Raw genomic sequence first — 13393 nt, forward strand, 5'->3', positions numbered from 1 at the left:
TAATTTGACACCAATCAGAAAGGGCCAAACCTTTGTGCTATTGCCGAACCACCAGAAATAGGTAAGGGTCCCCAGCTGACTGGGCCACACGACTGCACTGATGTTGACCTCCTTATTTCTTATGGCAACAAATGGAACTCGGAGATGAACATGCTCCACAGGACCTAAGGAAACAGAAAAAAAAAATGCCAGCGTTTATATTCTGGATGTGGTCAAACTATCACACCCCTAGAATCTTTTTTTTTTTTTTTTTGAGACAGAGTCTCGCTGTTGCCCGGGCTGGAGTGCAATGGCGCCATCTCGGCTCACTGCAGGCTCTGCCCCCCGGGGTTCACGCCATTCTCTTGCCTCAGCCTCTCCGAGTAGCTGAGACTACAGGCGCCCGCTACCTCGCCCAGCTAATTTTTTGTATTTTTAGTAGAGACGGGGTTTCACTGTGTTAGCCAGGATGGTCTCGATCTCCTGACCTCGTGATCCGCCTGCCTCGGCCTCCCAAAGTGCTGGGATTACAGGCGTGAGCCACTGTGCCCGGCCACCCCTAGCTTCTTAATCTTAATTTCTATTAGCATCCCCTGAAATAAAGGAAGGGTCACAAAACCACACATGTTGGGAGGTGTGTATACGCACTTGAAATGAAGCACTGGAAATGAAGCACTGGATATAACAGGGAACTCAAATCAAGTCTCAGATTTTTTGAGTGGCATCTGAACTAAATTTACATCTGATAAGTCTAACCACAGATGCTTATGAACCTCTAATACAAGGACAAAGCTGATTTGCTAGACACTTAGCCAATAAATGGGAAGATAAACAGCAGTCTATTTTGTTATTGATGATTAGCCTGTATTGTGATTTAGGGTCAGTGTATTGTGTGGAGGGCTCTTTCATTATTCTTGATTGTTAATGGGTTTCCATCTCCTTCAACAATTGGCCATTGTGCCTCATCATCTGCAGTATACAGTGGGTGTCATTCAGAAACTAGCAAGGCTGTTTTCCAAACAGGGAAAAGTATATCTCCCTAAATCAAAGTAGAAACAAATGCCAGGTTCCCAAATAATAAGAAATCTGCTTGCAGAAAGGTAACCAAGCTTCTCATTTTTTCCCTCAGAAAACTGGTATAAGCAGCATGATATTCTAAACTAGCAAGTAGAAGAATATACATGAACACACCCTAGGCAATAAGTGAGGATTTTACTTTCCAAACTAAAATGAGAAGAGGACAAAGCTGATGAAAAAGTGTTAATGTGGCTGGGCGCTGTGGCTCACACCTGTAATCCCAGCACTTTGGGAGTCCGAGGTGGGTGGATCACCTGAGGTAGGAGTTCAAGATCAGCTTGGCCAATATGGTGAAACCCTGTCTTTACTAAAAATACAAAAATTAGCTGGGCATGGTGGCAGGCGCTTGTAATCCCAGCTACTCGGGAGGCTGAGGCAGGAGAATCACTTGAACCCAGGGGGTGGAGGATGCAGTGAGCCAAAATCACACCATTGCACTCCAGCCTGGGGGACAAGAGCAAAACTTTATGTTAATTTTAAAAAAAAGGTGTTAAGGTATCAGTGTTGCATCCGAGAGGTAAATAGTTTTTTAACACTGCAAGATTTTTTCTTCCTTTTTCCCTCCTTTCCTAACCCCTTCCCTTACTTTCCTTTCTATCTTTCTGTCTTCCTCCCTCCTTCTCTTCTTTAATCCTTCCTACATAACCAAATCCAACTAAAATATGTAAATCTCTTCCTATTACGTCAGAGCACATTTTCTTGTTTTCACCATCATCAATTTGATGAGAACAAGTAATTGAAGAGATTTCTATATGAAGTTCTTAAGCTACAACTGTAGCAAAGACACCTCTTCAGCCTGGAGGCCTTGAATTCTTATTGGTGGAGCATGTTTCAGGCCATCTAGCCGTCCTTATTTGCTTCCCTGGAAATTCTGGAGGCAAGTCAGTTCAAAGGGAAGAAAACAGATGAATGTTTCTCATCTCAACTCTTGCACAAATGTATCCATAGGATTTTTTCCTTTATCTTACAAGTCTTAATCCTATGCAGACTATTACCTTGTTCTAAAAATCAGGGACAACATTTGCTCTGCCTTCCTTATATTAATAAGAACATATGAAAGTGTTATGTGGTTGTTTAAAGTACCATATAATTAATGAAAGAACGTCATGATTTCTACCACTACTGCCCACCACCACCACTGCCATCACTGTTTCTGTCTGTCATTGGGTAGAAGTCCCTCTAAGGACTTCAGTGAGCATTCTCCTGAGTCTAACTGGACATATTCTGTGTCATAGGTAATTTTATATTGAAGGGGAAAGTGTTTGGACAGTGACTGCTATTTGGGTGGGGAGAAAAGCCAGGCCAGTGTATGTGCAAAGGATAAATGCTTGAGGGGGATGGATGCCCTAGTTTCTATGACATACTTATTTCACATTGCATACCTGTATCAAAACATCTCATGTACCCCATAAATATATATACCGACAATGTACCCACAAAAATTAAAAATAAAATAAAGCCGAATACTTAAAAGGAAGAGTATCTACACCCTGAGAATGCTTTCTGCCTAAAGTTCTCTGCCTTGACCCCAGACATATGGCAGCTCAAGATTTCTCTTAGCAAACACTTTCAACTTTGTCAATTCAGATACACGTTTGGTTGAAGGTTGACTTATTTTAAATAAGGAATTTTTTGTTATTATTTTTGTATGATTTGTCTGTTCATGAGAGTAAAAAAGGCACAAGATGTGAGAAAATAATGGATACTCTCATTGCTTTGTTTACTCATTTTTAGGAGTTTACCTAATTTATGTCTCTTTATAGTTTGTGTTTTATTGATCAATGGGGAAGAGAAAGAGGCTGTGGGGAGGGGCTCCTGGCTAGTCCACATCCAAGGAGGGAGACGAAAAACTTCTTTCTCCATGCCCAGATTCAAATCTCTCATTTTTCTCCTGATAGGAAAGGGGCCCCTTTGGGGGATGCTTTTACCTTCGAAGTCACTGCTTCTGTTCTCACTGCTATCCTCCAGAAAGCATGAAGCCCATTCCCCAACACACCTCAAGGGAACCCTGGGATCTTCCACAGTTAAGCAATGATGCAACTATGGTTCATGGCCTTGAGTTTCTTCTTGGCTTTCTGTCACTTGGGGGCCTTGGCTCTGTGAGAGCTGACAGTGTTAGTGACAGTGATACCCAAGAAGATAAAAAGAGACCCCCTTCTCCATAAACTTATGCCAAACACCAAAAGGATGTGGCACTCATGACTTGGAAGACCATCACTCATGGTTGCATTTATTCAGCTTCAGGACAAGCATGTTTGGTTAAAAATAATCCTAAGGAACACTACCATATAGCAGTTTTTTTAGAGCAAAATTCTGAGCCAGGACCCCTGGGCTTTGATGTGGAGACAAACCAAGGATCAATGAGAAGAGATAAGAGCTGAGCAGATTCAGGAAGGAACAGAGAAAACTCCTAAATTCCTCACTGTCAAATAGTGCCTCTTTTGATAAAAATCTAATAATCTGTGCGAGATTGGTTATTATGGGCAGCTAACAACTACTTTTGTTAGCTAATGGCCCAAGGTAAGGGCAAGAGCAGTCTCCACAATAAAACTGTCTGGAAAATGCAGCCATGATTGATTTGGAGGGAATTATGAGCACGATAAAAGTTTCAAGGAACATTTCCTCGCTCATGCACATAAGCCAGTGTAAACCTGTTCCTTGCTGTTGTGTTTTTTGCCAGTAAGATACATTGGTTGTCACACCCTGAAGGCAAGGCCCACTCTTGGCAGAATCAGAAATGTGGGTGGGCAAGTCCTTGGAATAGAGGAATGTGAAGTTCATTTTCCTTCTTTGTCTTCATTTTTAAATGCAGCAAAAATGTCAGGTACGGAGTTAATAGGAAGTACTTAGTAAATACTCTAATTTACCATGCACCAAGCTGGGTGGTAGGCAGCATTCTACATACTGCCTGGACAGTATGTAGAATGGACCTGAAATTGCTGTCCTTAGGAAGGTCTGCATGCAAGTTGGCCCCAGGCTGGTATCTGGGAACATGGCTCTGGGAGTGTTTCCAGTCAACTGTTAACTGTTAAGAGTGGTTCGCTCTGCCTAAACTGCTCTTGCAAACAGTATGGTTTATTCCCAATGCTTTCCATTGGGAATCTGGAGTTTCGGTATATGCCAGGCAGAGGATACCTACATGACTGGCCCCCATTGAAAACTATGAGCACTGAGGCTCTAATGAGTTTCTGTTTTTGGCAGCCTTTTTATACACATTACAACTCATTGCTGGATAAAGGAGTGTCCTGTGTGACTTTGTAGGGAGAAAACTCATGGAAGCTTCTGCCTCGTTTCCTCTAGACTTTGCCCCCTGAGCCTTTTCCCTTTGCTGATTTTGTTTGGTACCCTTTCGCTGTAATGAATCATAGTCATGAGTGAAACTTTAGCTGAGCCCTGTGGGTCTGCCTAGTGAATCACCAAACCTGGTGGTGGTCTTGGGGATACCCAACACATGCACACCAGTTTGATTCTCACAGCCTCCCTTTTAGCTAAGCATTGAAGATAAGACATATATATATATATATATATATATATATAAGCAATGATACAGCTATGGTTCATGGCCTTGAATTTCTTCTCGGCTTTCTGTCACTTGGGGGCCTTGGATCAGTGAGAGCTGACAGTGTCAGTGACAGTGATACCCAAGAAGATAAAAGGAGAACCCCTTCTCCATAAACTTATGCCAAACACAAAAAGGATGTGGCATTCACGACTTGGAAGACCATCACTCACAGTTGCATTTATTCAGCTTCAGGACAAGCATGCTTGGTTAAAAAAAAAAAAAAAATATATATATATATATATATATATATATATATATATATATATATATATATATATATATTTTGAGACAGAGTCTTGCTCTGTCTCCCAGGCTGGAGTGCAGTGGTGTGATTTTGACTCACTGCAACCTCCACCTCCCAGGTTCAAGCGATTTCTCCTGCCTCAGCCTCCCTAGTAGCTGGGACTACAGGCTTGTGCCAAAACGCCCAGCTAATTTTGTGTATTTTTAGTAGAGACGGGTTTCACCGTGTTAGCCAGGATGGTCTTCATCTCCTGAGCCCATGATCTGCATGCCTCGGCCTCCCGAAGTGCTGGGATTATAGGCATGAGCCACCGTGCCCGGCCAGCATTGAAGATAAGAAATTGGAGGTTTATAAAGGCTAAGAACATTGACCAATAGTAGACATTTAACAAAGGAATGTGATCATAATTCAAGCACAGATCTCCCTTGTTCTAAAGCCTGGGCTCATGAACACCGTGCACATCACCCACCGGGTTTCTGACCCGGTGCTTCTGACACAGAATGGTTGTAGTTGATGTGGTGTGGTTCTCACCACTTTGCCTATTTATGGCTCATTTGTAGCAGCACTCCACTTCCCCACCAGAATGGAAACTCTGTAAGAGGAGGGCCATATCTGCATTGTTACCTCCTAGTGCCTAGCAGAGTGCCTTGCATATTTTAAGACTTCAACAAATTTTTGTTAAATTAATTAGTGAATGATTGGGTGTTTTGTGTGTGTTTACTATTACAAAAGCCCCATGAGGCAAGGTAGCAGTCAGAATTAAGCCATTTTAAAATTGGAGTTCAGGAGATCCAGAAATGAAATTATTTATCTCATGGCCATGTAGCCTAGCATTTTTAGGGACATGATTGAGCTCCATAATCCAGGTCTCCTCTCACACACATCTCTTATCACTTTTGGTCCCTTTACTGGCATTGTGACTGGAGAGCCAGGAGACTAGCTAGCTTACTGTTTGCCAGGGACCTCTTAGGTGTAGGTTGTTTATACGATAGAGTTGATGCCATCACTGAGTTGTTAATAGGAGGGTGCTCCTTGTTTTCACTTAGACTCTTTCAGAACTTATGATTTTCACCATATGTAGCATATGTAAGTAAGAACCAAGGAAGTCCTTAGACCCGCGAATATCACTGATACACATGTGGGAAACCAATCCCAGCCCCATGACAACATTTCCTTGACCCGACATCCTAAAATCACAACATTAAAGTTTCAGTTAACATGCATCAAATTCTAGAATAGAAAATACACAAAATGCATCCAGCACAAATGAAATATTTTGGAACACCAACTGTTCTTTTGGTTTGTGCCAAGCAACAGCCAATAGCAATGAAATAAATCTAGCACAACAAAATATTTTTGGAGAGTTCTTAGAATTGTCAAAACAGAATGAACTTGCAGTAACCTTATATGTAAAAATTAATTTTGTGTGTGTGTTTAGTTCTACATTAAAAATATCTAAACGTGTTTCTTTAATCCTTCTCTGGCTCTTACAACACAAATAACAGTTGACTTTGATTTGTGCAGTCTTCATTCATAATAGATTGAGAATGAGCCTAAGACTATCAACCAGATGGCTTATTTCTATCTTTTTCACTTTGAGGATTCTCCAAAAGGAAGAGAGGAGACTTTTACCTGAACGTGTGTGCATGCACGCATTTATATCAGAGCACAGTGGTGCTGAAAAGGAGGGCCCAGTTGGTAATATGTTACCCGAACTTCAAAATAATCAATCTATTTCAGTACCATAAAACTCAGAAACACAGATGAGTACATATCTACACCATTTGGTTTGGGTAATTGCAGTAGTCACACTGAACCTGGTCTCAGCTCTGAATTTTAGGAAGTCTGCACAGACCAAGTTGCCAACTGGGAAGAAAGGGAAAACGGGGCTGGTGCCTGCTACTTACAAACTACATGCAGGAAGAGGACAGCTGTGTCTGAGCCAAGGTTGTTCTCTGCATAGGCTGTCACCTGGAAGATCCCCGCACTCTTATACACGTGCTTGATGCCGTCCTCAATGGGGCTGAAGTTTGCGTAGGACACAGCAATCCCATCCCCAAAGTCAAGCTGGATGTTTGTCCTTTGGAGATCACCCTGCAAGATGGCATAGCAGATGGGTCAATTTACTTGGTCCAGCCAGACTCCTTTCTGATGCTTCCTCCTGTTGCTTCAGCATCAACCTCTGATGACCCATAGTCTTTCCCAAAGGGCTGAAACACCTGCAACACAATGATCACACTCCTATCTGATCCACAGGGTACTATGGGCAGGCACTATGGACCTATCGTCCTCATTGCCCAAGCTCGGGGCAACCTAAGTTGGTATGACACTGGCAATAGTGGGCAAGGTAGACCCTCTGTAAAGTTCTGAAGGGAAGCCAAGTGTTTCACTGACTCCCTCACACACATAGTCTAATTCTCCTTCTGTGTCATAATAACTGCAATCATAGTAGCAGCTAATAGTTACCGAGGTTTCTTTATTAGTGCCAAGCAAGTAGTCTCCTCATAATTCTATATTATAGAAAGTATTTTTGTCCCCATTTGTCTGGGGACAAAAATAAGTAGTTAGACCAAAGTTTCATAGTGAGTACGGGAAGACCAGGTTCCAGACCCAGTCTGGTTTCAATAATAATGCCCTCAGTTGCCATGCTATAGTTGTAATTGCTCCTATTTTGAGTATTTGCTATGTTACCAGAATTATGCTACTCACTTAATACACATTATATAACGCCATCTGCAAAATAGCAGCAGGGATAGGATGGCAATTCCCACTCTACAGATGAATACTGCATACCACCCAAAATTATACCCTTGTTCTCTTATCCTTGAACTTCCCTAAATCTACTTAAGCCTCCTCTTCCCTGAAGCCTTTTCAGATTGTCCCAGCTCACAGATATCTCTGTCTCTTGGAAAGCCAAGAGCTCTCTGTGTACTACCTGGTAACATGATGCCAATGATTCAGGTGAATGCATCTCACCACCCCAAGCCAACATTTAGCTTCTTAAGGGCCTATGCTGAATCTCATTCTTCTTGCTCCCCATACCCCCACCCCACCATTATATTGGGCCAACACTTTGGATCAACACAATGCACTTGACCACAAAACAAAGATCCTATATGAAGAATAGCATTGCTCTGTTCATATAGGAAGATGAGTGATAGAATAAAGAGAGAAATACATCATTTTAGAATTATGAGCCAATCCTTCTGCCCAGTGAATGTGCACTGATCACAGTTTCACTTTCCATCTCTTCCCCCATGGCAGCCCAGATGTGAATGAAATATTGATAGGTGCTCTCTTGCCCCCCACACAATGTCAACTATCCTTGAGTTTATGAATATAAATTAAAGTGGAAATGAACTGGAGGCAATTCAAATGGATAAGATCATGGCTCTTCACACCCATTCAAGAGAAGGTTTTTATAGCTGTGGTCCTGGAAACTCCCTAGTGGAAATGTGATAATGACCTCCTCTGAATCTTAAAGTCCTTTAATTCAAGCACCTGCTGTGAGTGAAGGCTGAGAAATCTGTCAACCCAGGATAAGGAACCTTCACCACCCTGTCCAGTGTGCTCCTGACTTTAAAGGTTTCTGAAGTGCTCGTACTTGTGAAAAAAAGACTCCTGGCCTGTTTTGCCTTCTTTCCAAGATCTCAAGAGCACAGAGCAATTTGCATATAATTTTAAAGGGCTATGTCAATCAAGCAAGCCTTCCTGCTCTACCACTCAGCAAAGAGTGCCTAAAATGCCCTAGTATAGGAAGCAATTCAACAGCTTATAAAAGAAGCAGACAACAGAGATATTCCCATACTGGAATCAATGTATGTAGTCTGATTTTACTGCCCAGATTTCAGAAGACACTAAAAAAGTGAAAGAATACAGCATCTAGCTGACAGAAAAGCAACTAATACAACATTCTTTATAAAGATAACTTTAAAGGATTTCAATAATCTTCCCCATCCTCATGCTCATACTTTCAAGACCTTGTGAAAGCTTTGTGGGCTTTTCTAATCAGTGGGATTAAGGGTCAGAATAAAGCAAAAGAGGCTCCTAAAAGCAACAGATAAAATTCAAATTTCCTTCCTCTGGCCAAGTTTACAGTTTACGGTCTTATGGTAATAAATATTCTCTCAGCAAAGCAGACTTTAATGGAGACCCTGAAGAATATATCCAGATCTGCATGCTCCAGAGGCAAGTGGGCTCCCACTGCAGACTGGGTCTTTATTGTGGGATAAAGGGAGGAGGGTCAGTAAATACTCCAAGCCCTCTTTCACCCTTGTCTGTCTTCTTTCCAGAAATTTCAGCTTCTCACCATTGACTTTGGTGCAGGGTCTGTGGGAATGTAAGATCTTCTTTTTCCCTTCTGGGAATGGTCTAGTTTGGAGTTCTGACCTCAGAGACCCAGTTGAGCACCTACCTCCTCCATGAGGATGATGAAAGTTGCATTGTGCCCCTGCTCCGCCACCAGCCGCCCATCGGTTGTCACCACATGGAGGCCCCGAGGGGCTTTTCCAGGGCACATCTGGGCCTTGGCGGTGTACTTCTCCCTTAGCCCATCTGTGCAGTTGTTGGACACAATCCGCCGATACCTAAGGAGAATTGACAATTGATAGTGGTTTGTGTCGATTGTGTTGTTGTTGCTGTTGTGTGTGTGTGCGTGTGTGTGTGTGTTATAAAGGGAATGTAAGAAAGCAAGAGCAAAACAGGTGCTTCACACAGCGGCCCCTAGAAACCAAGTCTCAAAAAGACAGTCATTTACGGAGCTGAACAAATGCTGAGGACCTGCTATCCCTCCATCTTGGGAAGAGTAGCTCTTTAAACATTATTATTGATCCTACCTGGTGAGCCACAGATTGGATCAGTGTCTAAACCAGACAAGAAAAATCAATGTCTGACTCACACAACAAAAGAGGAGGCAGACTCATTGGACTAGGGAAATGGGAAAAGCAGGTGCTTCTACTTGTGAGGGACAGACCTGTTTCTATTTCCCAGAGGCCATCTCCAGCTTTCTTTGTACCAGAAAGCAGGTAGAACATCAGACTTTTCCTAACTCTGATTAATCACGAGGCTGCTTCCTATCTTCCCTATTCCTCCAGGGCATCATTCCTTCCACCAATGCCTAATAGCCCTTTCTGTGGAGCCACTGGGCTATTTCAGAGAACATTTTTTTTCTCCTTGCTAATATTTCATTTCCCACTGAGCATAAATGCCAGATTAGAAGCACAAATTTGAAACTCCTATTCAATCTCACTATCCCACTATGTAAAATTATCTTATACAGGAGGTCAGCATAGGAAAATCACCTGACAAAGCACTGTGACCTTCTGTGACAAGGACATCATTATGTACAATGACACCATGTCATCTTCCTTGCCCACCAACCCCAGCATATGAAGTCAAGCCAAGAGCTTTCCTACAACCCTGATCTGCATGATGGGCATATTTCCAGGCACATGACCATCTATAAGGCTGCACTGAAAAAACAAATGTTCTGGTAAAAAACCACATGCAAGAAACACACCACCACTATGACCATCACCACCATCATCACCAGCAGCATTATTATCACCATCATCATCACCATTACATGCCCACTACATTTTGTTTTCTTTCACTCACTATGTCAAGAATAATTAACAAATCCATCTATGTTGCCTTCCTATGGTGGTTTCAAAAACAGAGAAATTTATAATTCTTTTTGAATGATATTAGTCTTCCATCATACCTGACATTTTCCCTGGGTCCCCCCTGCCACCCCACTGCTAAACTATACCTCCATTCAGAGATCCCAGGAGATGTTAAGCTAATGTTATATGTCATTATTGTCTCAGATCAAATTATGATATATTTTATTGCATATATACATCTTTTTTGTCAACTGAGCTTATAATGGGTCTAAGGTTATTCTGGTTAACATAGCACCACTTGCCCATATGGTAGCCAATATGGTAGCTCTCTTTGTGGCTACTGAGCACTTGAAATGTCATTAGTGTGACAGTTGAAATGATAATATTTTGGAAATTTTGGGTTAAAGAAAACATTGTTAAAATTAATATCACCTTATTTTTTACATTTTTAATGTGGCTACTAGAAAATCTGAAATTACATATATGCCTCATATTATAGTTAATTTGGTCATCACTGGTCTAGACAGTCAAGATTTGTAATCAATTTATACTTTCTCAGGATGTATAGTTACAAGACACTCAGTTTTCACTGATGATAGGTATTTCAGTGGGTACCATGTCCTAACACAAACTTGATATCATCTACTCTTCTTTTTCAACCTCAATTGGCCATTAACTCAAGCTGGCTGATGATTTGTAAACATAAGCCAACATTTACACAATCTGGAGGTATTGGTAGACATCTGTAGCATATTTGTTTTCTTTTTTTTTAAAATTGCCATTCCCTTTCATTCTCCTGAATTATTTTGTTAGCTATTTGGGATTTTGGCATACCTAAGTTGCTTAAAATGTGGTCTACCTACACATGTCACATGATCCTATGAAATGCTTTAATTCAATTCTTTTATAATTCCGTTTTAACCTGCAATCACATTCAGCTTAGGCCCTGGCTGGGAATTTGGTGGCCCAGCTAATAACTTGTGTGCATAATACTCCCTTTCCTCAAACTTCCTGCACTTTGTTCTCTGACACCACAATCTCTTTAAGTTCATGCTGTTGGATCTGCAATTTGAGTGCCTTAAGTCCCTAAACTAGACTCCTACAATTAAATAACAGCAAAGATCCTTGAGCCTTAGCTCAGGCTCCAGGAATAGCCCTCCCAGAACTAAACAGTTGGCATGCATTTCAGAGTATCTCAGACCAGTCAGCACTTCTTTTTCATCATATTTTTTCCTTTGTTGACATCAGTTAGGTAGATAGTACCCAACATTATGTTACAACTAGCTATGACAAAAGCATCGAGAAGATGAATAACTTGACTGAGGTGACAGAAGATCCATTGGGAGAGTTAAGACTGGCATCCAGAACAACTCAGTCCCTTGCTACTCAAAGAGTGGTCCAGGGACCAGCAATATCAACATCGCATGGGAGCTCACAGAAAGGAAGAATTTCACCATGACCCCAGATCTCCCAAATCAGAAGCTGCATTTTAAAAAGATCCCCAGATGATTGATAGGCACATTAACATTTGAGAGGTGCTATCTTAGACCACCCATCCACTTGCCAAATCTGTTCTTGGTTATAGAGGCAGCAAAGGAAAGGGCAAGACAACAAATCTTCAAGAAAATGTTTTTCAAGCATCCGAAAGAGTAACTAATACATGAACAAAGAGATAAACACGCATGTAATTTGAGAATTCCTGAAAGGGGTCCTTGACATTTTTATTCCAGGAATTCCTAGAATGGAACTTTTGAGTTTTCATTTTAAGTTTTCAGTGTCAGTGTCAGAGTTTCAGTTCATCTTTCACTTGAGAGTAGTGTAATATCTGCACATCACTTGTATGAATTTAATTCACTTGAGTGTCAAGGAATAAGACTACATGACCTTCCAGAAGAGAAGGATTAACCAAAACGGTAACTATGGTCTATCATAAGTAAATATCGAAAGGTATTGAAATCTGGTAGATCAGAAATCTCTTCGGATGCTCCCCAAATAGATACTCTCAGCTAAAGAACTCCTCATTTCCCCTCAAACGCCATTTGTTATAAACAGATTCTATCTTCACTCCATTGTATTCAATAGCAATGCATTTCCTTTGGTCCTAGTTTAGAGAAACAGGAAAACAATGAGCTGACTTCCTGTAGGTGTTTTACTTACCCAGTGCTGTTAAGGTAGCTTTGACCAAGGCTGCAGTCCTTTGATGGGGATGCTGGATTGTACCAGAAAGCTGGGACACACTGGCTCTCCCCATGTCTCTCATACCCATAGTCGCTGTCAGGAAAATGAATATTGCATGCTAGTATATATGTACAAATGCTAAAATAACCGCAGGCACACACAAACATATACACGTCCCTATTGCCATCCAGAAAGTCATAACACATTGTTTTAAATATCCCCAGTGATGGCAAATATTCATATTTTGAAAATGAACTTTTAGCTTTATAAATAATTCCATATCATTTGGAGTCCAGTCGACAGAACAAAATAGCAACTTAGCAAATAGAAATTCTAGGTTTAAAAAGGTATTGATATAAATAATGTGGCAGGTACATTGGCTGGGGAGTAAATGTAGAGGATGCTGTTAAAAGTACATTTTAAGTCACGGTAGAATTATTGAAATAAGTACATTACAACAAAGACAATGACTCACCCTCTCTGAAACAAGTATATACATGTCCATTCACATGGACACATACAGCCATTCAAACTTTTCCTGACTAGATAAAACAAAGGCCCCTATTTCCCCAAAAATAAAATTAAACTACACTGTAGCTCTTTTTGTGTGTTTCTTTAAAATCCGAGCCATAATAAAATGAAGAAAGAAAGTCTGCTACTATTTCTTTCCCCTCTTCTCCCTGATGCAAAATGGGAAAGTAACAAAGCAGTGTAGAAAAGGAGGTCCCC

The 13393-nt window shown here is 41.2% G+C and overlaps 1 protein-coding gene across 1 annotated transcript in view; it reads right to left on the minus strand.

The window, feature by feature from the left end:
• The window catches only part of SORCS3 (sortilin related VPS10 domain containing receptor 3), a 639289-nt gene that overhangs the window by 42100 nt on the left and 583796 nt on the right, over positions 1 to 13393 (minus strand). The window contains exons 17-20 of the mRNA XM_055249892.2: positions 12644 to 12757; positions 9277 to 9448; positions 6770 to 6956; positions 31 to 164 (exon numbers count right to left, since the gene is read on the minus strand). Coding sequence (XP_055105867.2) covers positions 31 to 164; positions 6770 to 6956; positions 9277 to 9448; positions 12644 to 12757 — 607 coding nt within the window. The remainder of the gene's footprint in view (positions 1 to 30; positions 165 to 6769; positions 6957 to 9276; positions 9449 to 12643; positions 12758 to 13393) is intronic.

Source organism: Symphalangus syndactylus, chromosome 2 (assembly GCF_028878055.3).
Source record: "Symphalangus syndactylus isolate Jambi chromosome 2, NHGRI_mSymSyn1-v2.1_pri, whole genome shotgun sequence".
Taxonomy (NCBI): domain Eukaryota; kingdom Metazoa; phylum Chordata; class Mammalia; order Primates; family Hylobatidae; genus Symphalangus; species Symphalangus syndactylus.